This window comes from Vicugna pacos, chromosome 29, assembly GCF_048564905.1.
Source record: "Vicugna pacos chromosome 29, VicPac4, whole genome shotgun sequence".
Lineage (NCBI taxonomy): Eukaryota > Metazoa > Chordata > Mammalia > Artiodactyla > Camelidae > Vicugna > Vicugna pacos.
This window is the reverse complement of record NC_133015.1, coordinates 2069411-2084466: the sequence shown is the minus strand read 5'-3', so window position 1 is coordinate 2084466 and position 15056 is coordinate 2069411. Positions and strand designations below refer to the sequence as shown.

The 15056-nt window shown below is 39.8% G+C and overlaps 1 protein-coding gene across 1 annotated transcript in view; it reads left to right on the top strand.

Moving 5' to 3' along the window:
* Positions 1-1243: 1243 nt before the first annotated feature.
* DECR1 (2,4-dienoyl-CoA reductase 1) overlaps positions 1244-15056 on the top strand; it is a 31327-nt gene continuing 17514 nt past the window's right edge. The window contains exons 1-5 of the mRNA XM_006202353.4: positions 1244-1340; positions 8261-8463; positions 9653-9710; positions 9833-9919; positions 11428-11575. Coding sequence (XP_006202415.1) covers positions 1290-1340; positions 8261-8463; positions 9653-9710; positions 9833-9919; positions 11428-11575 — 547 coding nt within the window. The 5' untranslated portion in view covers positions 1244-1289. The remainder of the gene's footprint in view (positions 1341-8260; positions 8464-9652; positions 9711-9832; positions 9920-11427; positions 11576-15056) is intronic.

The following is a 15056-nucleotide window of genomic DNA, read 5'->3' as shown; positions in this document are numbered from 1 at the left end:
AGGCCAGGGTCTGAAAGTCCAGGGCTGATTTTAAAAAATTCTCAGCACTTAGAAAATGCAAGGTCTTTAGTAAACTGCCAATGTTAAGTATCATCTGTCAATAAAATTCATATTTTATGGCAAGACAAAAATTTGAACACAAACATTTCTCCTCTGCCCTTTGGCCTCTCTCCACACTGTGCACTGTGTATCTGTATAATATAGGGACCAAACCTCCTCCATTGGTAGGAACATCTGCTCAACCATAAAGGTCAACATTCTCCTAGCATCAACATGACAACTCCTTAAAACATTCCTTCTTGATCTTGTAAAAGGTCACTGTGACCCACCATGATGATGCTTAGATCTGGATTATGTAAATAACACGTCATTTGATGTATGACCCTCTGTTTCAAGAAACATAAGACTGTGCCTTCATTTCTAATTGGGTGACAGTTCTCAGAGCTTTCTGAGATGCTCTTCCCAGGTATAATCCTTAAATTTGTATTGAATAAAAATTTCCATTTCTTTATTAGATTGCCTGATTAATTTTTCATCGACACATCAGTCTAAACTTGGAGCTTCACATGTGTCCTCTTTTAATCCTTGCAATAATCCCAAATTAGGTATGACTATTCACATTTTAGAGGTGAGAAAGAAATGTGATCTATGCTCATGCAGCCTGTCAACAGGTATATGACACTAAGATGGAGAATGATAAACCAAAGTTCTGCCTTACTTTTGAAGTGTATTATTACTAATCCCGCAGAGAGAAAAAGCATAAGTAGAAGGGTCAGTAACCTGCTGCCTCTTGGGGATAAAGGGTGGTGTGTCCTTGGAAAAGTCAAAGCTGCCCCAAAGCTGCAGCTTTTATTGGATTTCCACCATTTCCCCTTAAGAAAAAGGAGGCTGTGTCATAAATCTTTTATTATTCCGATGATGTATGATTCAGCGTGGACTTAAATATGCATCTAAGGAATAAACATAAATTACTGAAAAGGCACTAGGACTCGAGCAATGTATATGCACCGCGTGTTTCTGCACTCTGCAAACTTTCCTGGCGCAGTAGTTCCCGCATCCGCACCAGGACACCGGCACCGCCATTACCTGCCCTGCGGTAAACGATCCGGACGGTCTCGGCCGCCAGGGCTCGCCCACTCCAGTCCACTCCCCGCCCATTCCCCAGCCGCCCCGCCCACTCCCCCCAGCCGCCCCGCCCACTCCCCCCAGCCGCCCCGCCCACTCCCCCCAGCCGCCCCGTCCACTCCGCGGAGCCGTGCCGTTTCCGGGCGGGGTTTGTGAGGCTCAACATGGCGCTGCTAGGTCGGGTGTTCTTGGCTCCGGGCCGCGGTCCTCGGCGGGTAAGGGGGCAGGAAGCGCTCAGGGCCCCGCTCGCCCCGCCATTAGCGCCCTTTTTGGGGCGCGCAGAGCCAAGATGAGGGGGTCCCTGGGTAGCCGGAGAAGCACAGAGCCTGGACCCGCGCGCGCGGCGGGGCGAGGACAGGTGTCCCGCGGAGAGAGGAGCGGGAGCCGGGGACGGGTTACGGGGGAAAGTCATTCTGCGGCTGATGGAGGAAGCCCTGATTCGGGTTTGTGTATGCGTGGCAGGGGAGAGGAGGGCACGCCATGGTTCTCAAAGGGTTTCACATTCTTGTAAGTTTCAAAGTCGTGTGTAGAGAGCAGGACCCTGTACACACCGGCGCTTTGGCGGGGGGAGGGAGGGACCCGGGTGGAGAGTGGGCCCGGTGGGAGCGTTGGCCTTATCTGCAGTCTTTTTTTTTTTTTTTAACTAGACTAAATTTTTTTAGAGCAGTTTCAGGTTTATAGCAGGATTGAGCAGAAAATAGAGTTCCCACATAGCCCTCCCCACCCTCAACATCCCTCATCAGTGGCATATTTGGTACAATTGATCTGCAGTCTTTTTTAATGAAAAATTCATTTAAGTGTTAGTTGTGCAGTTAAACAGTAATACAAACATATTCACATAAAAAAAAACACTCAGAAAACAAAATCCAGCTTTTTACACTTCCCTTCCTAGAGGCAGTGCCAGGGAGCTGCATCTCCTGCTGGCTTCCACTTCTTTCTCCCCCATATTTCTGTTGTTTTGCTTTGTCAACATCTCTCCGCTAGACCCCTAGTCAAAATTAAGTGTGCAAAGGAAGACAGCTGGAGGGGCAAGAAAGAAAGGAAAATAAATAGCAAGAATATCCAAGACAGCTCCTTCCCCCAACTAAATGAAGAAATCTTATCTAAATTAAACTAAACCAAAAATCACAATTTTCTTAGCTAGGTAGAAAAATTCATCTGCCAACTGGGAAAACACTTTTCAGTTTTGATAGAATCCGCAGGAATGGTTTTCTTTTTTGTAAAACACGGTCAAATTCTAAATTCCAGATTCCAAAGGTGAACACAGGGAAATGGTGTAATGAGTCTCTGACGTAAAAGAGATTTGTTCAGTGCTGGGTTTTATTCGTATTATTTTCTCTTCCTGTAGAGATTTAGGTCATAAATTATTGTAAAAGAAGGCTATATTTTCTGATCTCTTCTTAATGAATTCTCTTATTTGAATCCTATGGTGGGTCTGTATAGTAGAAAAGTCTTCAGATTTTTTTCAAAACAAATCATTAAGACTAGTAACACAGTCACACGGACTGTGTCCCACCTCTTCTGACACCGTTAGACAATACAGTATGAGAAGGTGAAAATGAACTCATTTAAAAATTAACTGTAATCAGACAGCTTTGAAATTCCTTTGCTTAAGAAAAATGAAAGGTTTGAGGATGGGGGTTTGACGGCAAGAGGAGCTCACATAGACTGTGCTTCTCTCCTGGCACATGCAGACTTGGATTTGAATTCCTGGAAGAAGAAAAGTCTTCACATTTGTGAAGTGGGGAGTGGTTCCAGGGAACATAATGTTTTTGTGGGTGAATACAAGTTACAAGTAAAGCCCTGATGTGAATACTTTAATTACCAAGAACCATGAGAAATGTTTCATTTGATATACACCCTACTTATGAAGTGCTGCATTGTACTATTAGCTAGTAGGTCTTAGTTCAGTGTAACCTTTAAAGAGAATTGGCTCTTTGCCTGGCCTTGGGGATGCAAAGATTAAAAAAATATAAACCCTGCTCTCAAGTTGCTCTCAGTTTCACTGAAGAAAACATCCACTCATTCAGCAGTTGATCAGGAAATGCTAATTAAGTGCCTACAAAGTGTTGGGCATTCTTTGGGGATTCTTAGTTGAAAGCTATCTCTACCACCCTTGAGTTAATAACCTCGTGCGTGTTTTTCAAGCTGTGGATAATAACTTATGAGTGGACGTTGAAGTAATTTAGTGGAACAGAATGACTTAAAACAAAATGGGATAGAGTAGGAAATCGTAGACTGTGAAAATGCAGATGTGTATTAGAATGTATATATGAACCAAACAGTGTGCCAAGAGGAAGTAGGGAAGGCTTCATGGAGGAGGTGGCTCCTAGAGCTGACTTTTGATGGAGGAGTTGGAATTTATAGCCCCAGAGAAGAATAGCACGTATCAAGAAGTGAAGGAGCATGGGCTACTTTTAAAAATTCAAATGATTTGGCATTGTGGAGTTTCTAAAGTGGAATAGTGGAACGTGAGAAAAGTGCATAGAGAGGAGACTGGACAGGCTGCTGGGGGCGGCCAGGGCATGGTGGGCTCCACTTGCTTATGCGGCAGATCAGACATTTACTATGTGTTAGGCACTGTACGAGAGAGATGGGCACAAGAAAAAGAGCTGACTCCTGCTCTCAGAAAGCTTGCAATCTGCTGACATTATGGTATAATATGGTTTGTGTTATGATGAGTGTTCTTGATCTCAGACGGGGTCCAAATAAATAGCATTCCTCTCCTCCGGTCTGAAAAACAGGAGTAAAGGTGGAGGCCAGAGTATCCGTTGTTATGGTTTGGCATGAGAGGCAGTTGTTCATACTAACTAGATTTCCTGAATCAGCCTCAGGAGGAGGGCAGGACTCCTGCTCCCTCCGGGCAGCTAGCTCCCAGGAGGGAGGCGGTTTAAGAAGGACTACTCATGCTCAGGTGTTCTCTCAAAATTTACTGGGTGAGATAAACTGTTTCTAGGGGGACGGGGTACTAAGGGGCCAAAAAGAAGCCTGGAGTTAAACTAACTGAGCTCCTCTCTGGGGGAAGTGGATTTTCAGGATTGGGGAAGAAACACTTCCCATTCGCAGTGGGAGAAGTGTACAGTTGATGGTGTGTGATTTGGGGGTTATGCATTTCAGCTGAGACGAGAGGGATTTGTGGGCGCTAGCCCGGGGAGGGGGAGGGTAAGGAGGTTACAGGCGGAGAGTGGCCTGTGTGAAGGCCCAGACTAGACTTACAGGTAGCAAGTTAGGACGCAGGTGGTGAGAGACAAGCCAGTGAGCAGCCTCCGAGCCACATTAAGGAGTAAGAGCGTTGTCCTGAAGGCGTGGGAGTGGGAGTGGAGGCAAATGGTCAAACCCTGGGTAGACCTCTCCCCATGGTGGCCTCAACCAGGGAAAGGCAGTGTATGAGAGACTTGCAGTCTCCTGATTTCAGGAGGTGACTTGAGAGGCCTTGGTGGCTGGTTGGTGAGGGCAGGGGGCTGAGAAAGGAAGGTTAGGCCGTGCTGAGGGGGGCAAGTAGCACTTTCACAGCTGTGAGCAGGAAAGTGATGTTACCAGGGGGGCCTTCAGGTGGGGAGACCAGAGCGCTAGTAAAGTGACGCGAGTCTGAACTAAGGGCGCTGTTGGAGCTGTTTGGAACTCTAGGCCTTCACAGTTGTTGAAATGATGATGCCATTTACCTTTAGTCCTGATTTATTTTATTCCCTATGCTATTTCCAGCTGCGGGTTAATATCTCCGCCTAAGTAGTCCACAGGCGTTCCAGGTGAAGCATTTCTAATCAGAGCTGGTTATCTTCAGTTTGGTCTTCTCATGTCAACCCAGGCATTTCACTTACAGCATCACTACACATGCAGCTGTCTGAACTGAAAAACTCTGTCGTCTGTAGCTCTCCACTTCTTGGTCACCATTTCCAGTTGATTGGCTTCTGAGTTTAGGCTAATCAGCATGTTAAATTTCTGTGCAAAGTATTGTCTTATCTTGATTTCTACTCTCATCACTTCTCACCTAGACTTAAGCCTTTTGTTTGACTTACCTCCATTTCCTTGCAGCTCACAGTTAAATCTTATTTGTAAAGCTCAAAGGCAATGCATAAAGTAATAGAGATTTTGAGGTGAAGGTGAAAGAAGGAGAAAAGATTCTATCTGCCAAATGGCCTTGATCAAAGAGGGAGACCTCTTTGTTTGCTGTTAGTGAAATAGGTCAAAATGTGCTGAGGTTGGGCTTTGAAGCAAGAAAAAAATAGTTGGACCAGATGATATTAGGTACCGTAATAATTAACTGTGTCCTATTTTCTGGGACTTTCCATCAGCAAATAATTTTGTTTGCTAACCTCCCACCCCTTCTGATGGTGGCTTCCAGGCTAAGTCACCATCTCTTGTGTCGCCTGCTATAAAAGCATCCCCTATTCTCCCTGCTTCCAGTCTTGCTTCCTACATTTCATTCTCAACTTGGTAACCAGACGATTCTCTAAACTTAAGCAAGGTCATGTCAGTCCTCTTCGCAAAACTTGGAAGATCTTGCCCACTTGACTTAGAGTAAAAGTGTAAGTCCACATAGTGGTTGACTCAGCCTGTATGAACCAGTCCCCTTAACTGACCTCCCCTCCTGCTCCTCTTTCCCCTCCCTCCTGATTCAGCAACACTTGCCCTCTGACTCTTGCTCAACATCTTCTGAGGGCCTTTGTTCTCATTCTCCCCTCTGCCTGAAAGAACCATGGGACTCATTTCCTCACTCCCTTTAGGTCTTTGCTCAAATGTTGTCTCAGCAAGACCTTTGCTGACCACTCTGTTTGAGATAGCAACACTCTACCCATATTCTATGCTTTATTTTCCCCCACAGCAACATGCTAGTTTTTAGTATACTATATATTTCACTTAATTTATTTATCATCCCCCCTCCCCAGGATAATCTCTCTAAGGGTAGAATATTGCATCTGTTTTGATCACTGTTGTATTGCCATTGCCTAGGACAGTGCCTGGGGCATAGCATATGCCTAGTGAAAACTTGCTAAAAAGAAATAATAGAATTAATTCTAAACCTAATCATAATACCATGTTTAGCTCTAATTCTTTTTCATATAAGCAAATTCCCAAGTCAAAACAAACCCCTTTCAAAAGCAGGGCATCTGTTTCTTGGTTCAAAAAAGATAGTCGTGTTTGTTTCGGCTAACGTGATAGGGATCAGTAAGAAATGACTCGAATGACAGACAAGCAGGAATGAAGGCGCCAATTGAAAATTTCAAAGTGTCTGCTAATTTGTCTCTTTGATTTCATCTCCTTTTATTGTATAGTATTGGTGAAGCATCTGTTCAGTCTACATCTAATTGCATACAGATAAGAGTTGTAATAAAAATGGGGAATACACCTTGTAACACAGAGCAGCTACTTTTTCAAGGACTCACTGTTATAAGATGTGTCATTATTCAAAAATGTAATTTCTCTCTTGCTACTGGTGACAGCTGCATTCAGCCTAGCCACTGGAGCTTGGAGTCCAGCTGACTTCTTTTTATACTTGCTCAGCTTTACCTTCAAGTTGCCGTGGTAGTGAGATCTGTATTCTGCAGAAGCTTATGTCAGTGGCTTCTGCGCAGTGCCCTGTTCAAGTGAAGCAGCAGACAGAGGTGCTCAAGCAGCCCACACAGGCACAGAGCTGGAACTTAACACAGCCTGAGGCAAGCCATGGGGTGGGTAGAGTTTGGGCTCTTCAATCTTTTTGAAGTTTGTAGGATCACTATAGGGTTGTTGAAAGTCCTTAGTAGACCTGGCTCATGGTAAATATTGAATCCACTACTGTTATTTCCTGCTAGTCTTTTTTCCTAAGCATATGTTTTTATTTATAGTTAAGAATATCCTGTATATTTCTTTTTTCACTGAACACCATACAAGCATTTTCTTGTCCAGTTTCCAGTTGATAACTTGCCTGTCCTAAATCACTGACTACATTTATAATTATTTCCTTAGAGTAAATTTCTAGATAATTCAGAACAACTGATGGCAGGCTATGCAACTTAACGTTGTAGCAGGAAATTATAAATTCCGGAGTTTTAATCTTGCAACCGTGACCTGATAGGGAATATCATAGCCCACTGATGTGATTATTAAACTCAGTAGGAGCTCTGTGATTAGAGAGAGGCAATATACAAGATGGTTATAATCTTGGTCCTGTAACTTGGTAACATAATTAACTTCTCTGAGCCCCTCCTGTACAATGGGATAAAAATAATACGTATTTCATGGAGTGGTAAAGATTAGTTAGATACGTAATCCTGACATATGGTAAGCACTTAATGAACATCAGCTTTTTATTGCTTGTTATTCTGTTCAGCACTTAAAAGTTTGTTTTCATACTTAAAAATGAGAGGATGAAGTATAATCAGTTTACAATGTTATCATTTATATACTTTCAATTAAATGAGAGAATGGCAGTGATTTTGACAAGTAATATGAGAGTAAGCTGTAAAATATAAGATAGGGCAATACAAATATTTTTCAGTTCAAAATGGTTTAATTTTCCCCCATTTTAAATATAGCAAATATTTTTTATCTGTTAGTACAATAATTATTCTATATATTAGAATATAAAATATTTTAAATTTATTATCTAGAAAATAACGAGAAGCATTTGATTTAATAAACCTAATAAAGGACATTTTGTAACTTTCTTCAGTGATTCAAAGATGGAATGTGACTTTTATCCAAATTATTCTTGTTAAAAGATGAAAATGCTTTTGTAAGTTTTTTTAAAGTTAAATTTAAGCAAAACATCTAAACTAATAGAGTGTTTCCTATGTGTGACACAATTTTCTAGGTTTATTATTTATATTAACTCATGTAATCCTCACAACGTCCTATTAGAAAGATTCTATTATTATCTCTAATTATAGAAGAAACTGAGGCAAAAGAGGTGGTAGAACTTGCTGAAGTTTAAATGACCAGGGAGAAAATTTTGTCCTATGTAGTCTAGCTCTAAAGCTCATGCTTTTAACCATTTCTACTGTTACTTAACATTCCAACAGAAAAAGAGTAAAACTTGATTAAATACAATACCAATATGTTTACAGTGAGTTTATGTTAATCTAAGAATTTGATTTTAAAAAATTCATCTCTTTTGTGGGAATACAAGTATGCAAATTTCTTTTCTTTTCTTTTTTAGTTTTTCAGTTATGGAACACAAATATTATATCAAACCACTGATGCTTTTCAGTCTAAATTCTTTCCACCTGTTCAAAACGTGATGCTGCCACCAAACAGTTTCCAAGGAAAAGTAGCATTCATTACGGGGGGAGGCACTGGCCTTGGTAAAGGGATGACGACTCATCTGTCCAGCCTAGGGGCACAGTGTGTGATAGCCAGCCGGTAAGTCAGTCTCAGCAAGTTGCCTAGCAGGAGTCTATTGATGGGATAATTCTGTGCCACATTGTTGAAAACACTGTTTGCCAGTTGTTTGATTTGTGTCTTAATCTTGTATGAAATATCCTTTAGGTTATTTAAATAAATCTCCTTGGAAAAAGTTTTAGTTTGTGATGATAGAAATAACGATTGATTATGGAACTGATATATACATTTCACAAATTCAGTGATAGAATTTTTTTCTGTATATGAATAGGAACTTAAAAAGTATTGCAGTGAGGATGCTTTGTTTTCAGAAGTGGTTATAATTGCTCATTCAATAGATGGTTAACCTTGTGCCAGGAAAATGGATATAATGTTTCCATTTTCTATAAGATAGGCAGATATTTCAAAACATCTGTTGTGATGAATGTAGGAAGGGGGAGACCATGTGGAAAGAATTTCTTCTTATTTAGGCGTGTCCTGGTACCTTATAACTATGCAAGTGTTGAGCTTTAGAGTCTGGTCAAAAAATCTACCCATTTCTCCAATTTTGAACAGTGTACAATTTTTAGGTAGGCTAATTAATAATCTGAATGACAAGACATTATGTCATTTACAAGGGGCCAAGTGAATTTCTTTCTGATGTTTCCTTTAATGTAAATTGGCCAGAACATTTTTTTCATGTTGTAATATTTTTGAGTGTTAAAATACTATCTTCTTTGTAATACTACATAATGTACATGTTTTTTTTTTGTGTTACTCTCAAGAGTTTAAGACACTGAATACACATAGGTTGTCTAGACCTATCAATTTGGTCTAAAATCGACTAACATAGATTTTATACATAACATTGATTTTATATAGTTTAAGATAAGCTTACATCATTCCATTAATGTGTTTTCTTTCTAAAGCAGGCTTGGGCCAGGAAACAGATAGAAATGAATATAAGTAAGGAAATAATTTTAAATCTGTGAGTAGATATAAATTAACTGGTCTAAAAGAAGTTCAATAAATTAATGTCAGATGTATGAAAATTGTGTGAATTTAACTTACAGAAAATAAACTCATTCAGACTGACTTGTTTATAGATACAAATTTCCTATTGCGTCAAGAATGCATGTCTTTTAGCTATAGATTCTGTTTTTTAATTTATGAAAAATATAACATGAAATCGTTTCAGAACTCATGCAAAGTACCATGTGTTTATTTCTAGAAAAATTGATGTTTTGAAAGCTACTGCAGAACAAATTTCTTCTCAAACTGGAAATAAGGTATGTTAAAAAGTTATTTAAATCAGATTTAGGAATTATGCTTAAGTAATTTACTCATGCTTATAGTTTAGGAAGTCTGAAAAAAGGTAGGATTCTTTCTTTTTTCCTTTGTTATTTTGCAGGTTCATGCAATTCAGTGTGATGTAAGGGATCCTGATATGGTAAAAAACACTGTGTCAGAACTGATCAAAGTTGCAGGGCATCCTGATGTAAGTATAATGGTGATGAGGTCAAAGTTTGAGGCATTTGATATTGATAACATCTGCTAAGATGTAGGAAGGAAATAAAATATTGACGTGGACGAGTGCTGTGTTGAGAATCATCTGTTTTCCGTTGCTAGCAAAAAGCCATCTCTGCTTAAAGCGGGCAATAGATTAGGTGGAGTGCTATACCGTCTCCTTTCAAGAATACTTTAAAAATACGTTTACAATCATATAGAACAAAAAAATCCTTCGTTTAATTTAATAAGTTAATGAAATAAGAGCAGTTATCTAAGAGCACAGTATCTACTTTAAATGGTTCATGCTCTTTGCTTTTCTTAATAACTTTTGATTATCTCTATCAGTGGAGGCAAATAATACAAACAAGGAAACCTACAAGAAATTCCAGATTTCTCCTTGTAAGAACTGAGATATGCATTGGTATTTTGCCATTTTTTGGTTCACCTAAAAGAAGCCATTTCCTCCTGTAGTCTCAAAGAGAGTACTTTGCTATGTTAAAGCTGTTTTCAGACAGACCAGTAACATCTGCTGTTGTATCTGCTCTAAAACTAAGCAGAGTCTATTGATAGTGAAGAAACAAGTCCATAACCAAGAGTTTCATTAGGTAAGTTAACCCAAAAATGACACCAGAAATTAAAGGCACTTTATTTGAGATTCTTTGAAGTAAAGTATAATTACATGGTAGATATGTTAACAAGTCCAGACTCGTTCTGCTCACTGCATGACAGGCCAATAAATTGGGAGATGAGGTGTTGGGGCAAGAAATAGTGACTTTATTCGGAAAGCCGGCAGACCGAGAGGATGGCACACTAATGTCTTGGAGAACCATCCTGCTCCAGTCAGAATACAGGCTCCTTTTTTACCAACCCCCCCCCCAAAAAAACAAAAAAAAAAAACCAGGAGAGGGGATGTGGTTGGTTGTTGCAAACTTCTTGGTGTAGGAATTCTTTGTTCTTGCAGCCGTCCATGTGGGTCAGGCCATGGTGTCCTTGTAAACCTCCAACAAAAACAAAGGTTATTGTCTATTCTTCAACTTATTATCTTTATATAAGTGCAGAAGTGTTAATATCCTTAAAGGTCAGAGCCTTTGAAAAAAGGCTCTCCTGTTTACCAGACAGGCTAAAGGCAACATTGTTTTACAAAAGGTGCAGAGCTACAAGAATAAACCTAGAAAGGGCACTGGCACACTGGTTAAAACTAAAGTCAGATTTGTTCTCCTCTATTACAGATATGCTTAACTGTATTTATATTTTAATAATAGACTCTACCCTAGTTTTGAGATGGAATTAGGATTCTAAAATTTGGTACATAACAGGAGATTTTCACAGGCTCAAAAAAAGTGAAACTGAACCAGATCTTATGATATTGTTTCATAGCAGACTGTGAACTTTAGCTTTATTATATTATTGGGATTAATAACTTTCAGAAATAAAAGCCCTTAAGGGAAAATATTCTTCCTCATCTAAGTTTCTGTAACTTGCCTTATTCATTATTAGATTGTGATAAACAATGCAGCAGGAAATTTTATTTCTCCCACTGAAAGACTCTCTCCTAATGCTTGGAAGACCATAACTGACATAGTTCTAAATGGCACAGCCTATGTGACACTAGAAATTGGAAAGCAACTAATTAAAGCACAGAAAGGTATGTTTGTTTATTCCTCACATATTTATCGGGTCCCTATTGTGTGCAGTTTTGGTGCTAAGCCCTGGGATACTTACAGAAATCAATGATATAATGTCTGTACTTGTCCAACTCATAATCTAATAGGGAAGAAAGATACTTTTACCATATGCTATGATCTAAGCTTCAATGTTATGTTTCAAGTGCATTGGAAATCCAGAGACAGGAGTGACTAACTCTCCCTAGGGATGATTAATCCTTGTTGAGGAACAAGATGCAATTTGAGCTGAGTTTTCAAAGATCAAGACATGGAGAAGGGGGAGGGAAAAGGAATGTAAATGTCTATGGGAAGAGGCTCCTTGTGGGAAAAGCAGAAGGTTGTAGGCACTGGTTACAGATGGGGAGGGAGAGTGGTGGGAAATGATTATGGGAAATGAGTTAGGGGGTGTAATTGGGAAAGTTCTCGGTACCAAAATGGGGGAATTTCATGTTAATTCAGAGGAAATGGGGAATTATTTCCTTATGGCTTTCTCTTGAAGGTGTCTCATGAAGAATATGCTGTGATTAGAAAGATTGCTGGGACAATGTGGTGGGTAGAAAGACCATTCTAATCTAGAAAGATTATAAAGACCGTTCAAGAGGATTTTATTTTTCTTTCATCAGGATAGAGGGCATGAGGGATAAAGTAGGAGGTATTTAGAAGATAAGATCAGTAGGTCTTATGAGCTGAGAGCTTTTAGCTGGAGTGAGTAGTTCAGATGATGATGACATCGGTGAGAAAACTGGAAGGAGACTAGATTTAGAGAGACGTTAACTAGGAGGCCGTTTCTGTTTAGTACTGTGAACTGACTTCTTTATAAAAGTTCATACAATATAAACAGTAAATATATTTGTAATGTATTTACATGTGTATATACATGTATGTCCAGAACCAGTGTACATGTATTCATTCAACAGACACTTACAGACTTCTGTGTACCAGGCGCTGTGCTGCAAGCCCAAAGGACAGAGTGGGACAAGACGTTGTCCCTGAATGAGCTGTGGTTAGGACGTGAAGGATGGGGGTATTTTCTCCGAGAGAGTGGAGGGTATTCTCAACAAGGATGGGAGGAAGAGTCCTTGTGTTCCTTGAAGGATGTCCTTTGGGGTTTGAAAGGAGAAAGGAAGGCGTGGAGCTGGCCACATTCCTTCTGTTCGTTCAGAGCTTTTGCCTCATTAGATTCAGTTTCTTCTGTACAGTGTGGATAATTCTCTGACCAGCTTGCGAAAGGATGTAGGAACAGACAGACGGATGCTAGAAAGGCACTAGATTTTTTCCTTTTTGTGTGCTAACAACTTCCATCCTTTCTCCATGCACTCACTGAAACTGAAACCCCAGGTCACTCATTCCCACTACAGCAACGTGGCTATGATTGAGATTTGGAGTTTGCATGAATTTTTTTTTTTAAGGGATGGATGGTTGGTAAGGGAGACAGAGAAGTGTGGGTTGACTTCTCTTCTCTGCCCGAGGATCCTTGAATGTACACATCTTTGTACGTGTAAGGAAAGTATCTTCATCTTCTCTATCTCTTCTTCTTCTGCGTCTGATTTTCTCTCACCATAACTCTTATTCATGTCTCTGTTTCTGTCTCTGTCTCTGTCTCTGATTCTGTCTCTCTCTGTCTCTCTTCTTCTCTGCCAACTTTTCACTTTTGGTTCTCTTTTTCTCTCATCGTCTTGATCTTTCTCAACACTTGGTATTTCTCTGCCTCTCTCATCACTTGGTGTTTCTCTGTCTCGTTTTTCTCTTTTATTTTATGCCTTGCCCATCTCTGTTACTCTTGATTTCTGCCTGACTCTCCCTTCTTTTCTCATTATTGTCTTTCATTTTAACATAGACTTTGATCTATTTTTATTCATCACATTGTATTAAAATTCTATGGGCTTCATTAGAAGTATACTAGCTAAAACTTCTAGAAAGATGGAGCCAGTTTCTATTCTTCCAAGATTCCTGCGAACTGTAGATGTGTAACCTCCAGGGTTTTAAGGACCTGCATTAGTGGGCTGTGGAGAGCACAGCGCACGGGTCTATACTTGGATTGGAGCAATAATCAAGGAATTCAGGTGCTGATGGTCTCTCACGTGTCCCGCTGGTAAATGTGGAAGAGTTTATTTAGGAGGCAGGCAATCTGTGATAATCCATGGTCGGAAGTATGTTAGGTGGTCTGGCGTCGAGGATGGCAGCCAAAGGAAGAGATCTAGGAAGTCAGACTAGAGAAGGCAGAGGCACTAGCATCTGGAAGACATGCTCACTTGCTGAGGCAGGGATCGGTGATGCTGTGCACTCAGAGAGGGGCTAACAGATGACTGAGGACCGAGAGAATTGTGGCCTTGGCAGGGGCAGAGAGCTAAAATTAGAGGGACATTTTTAAGGCATGTTTCTAAGCAGTATTGATGCAAAATTAACAATTTTGAACAAATAAAAGATGCACAAAACTCCTGAAGCCCTCAGCCCAATGTGCCGCGAAAGTCAGTAACTATACGGCTGAGCCTTTTGGGGAAGGACATTGAAATGATCATGCTGAGATCCATTCATCACTAGGTTACCATGTATAAATGTAAATTTAGTAAATAGGATAGAAAAGAGTACCTAATTTTATTAAAGAATTGGGAGAACTTGCCATGAGGAGAGATAAAAAGAAAGCATAATATGTACTTTTATTTAAAAGTCCAGTCACAATGGTCATGGATGGGATAAATACTGAATTTTTCCTTCAACCCCTAGAGGTCACTAGAAATAAGAGATACCTCTTGAAACTCACAAGAGGTGATTTTTGGGACATATAATAAGCATTTTATTCAAGTAGGTTAATAATAATACTTTATACCGCTACAGTGCTTTGTAGTTTACAAAGTACTTTGACATACCAGTATGGAACCAGTATGAAACCCAGCAGTATTGTATGCTGAAATACAGATAGATTAAAGGAGTAAGTCAGTGCATGATATAGCTCTAATGTGTGTACTATTTTTAGGTTGCTAAATGTGAGGTAAAAGTTATATATAGTGAAGTCCACAGATTTTAAGTGTATAAATTGATGTTTTATAAATTTACACACTTAGGTAACCGTTACCCAAATCAAGACATAGAACATTTCCACTGCCTCCAAATGCTCCCTTTTGCCACTTTCTACTTAATCCTCACTATATTTTTAATCCATTTTTAATTGAGTTGTCTTTTTATAATTTAAAAAATTTTAGATTGATTTTTTTATTGCGGTAACTGGTTTATAACATATATGTTTCATGAGTGCACTATTCTATTTCTGCTTCTACATACAATACAGTGTGTTCACGACTGAAAACAGTTTCCATCTGTCACCATACTGTTGATCCTCTTTACTCATTTTGCCTTCTCCCCTCCCTTTCCCCTCTGGTAACCACTACTGTGTTCTCTGTAATTATGTGTTTATTTTTGTTTGGTTTGTTCATTTATTTTGCTTTTTGTTTTTGTGTGTGTGTG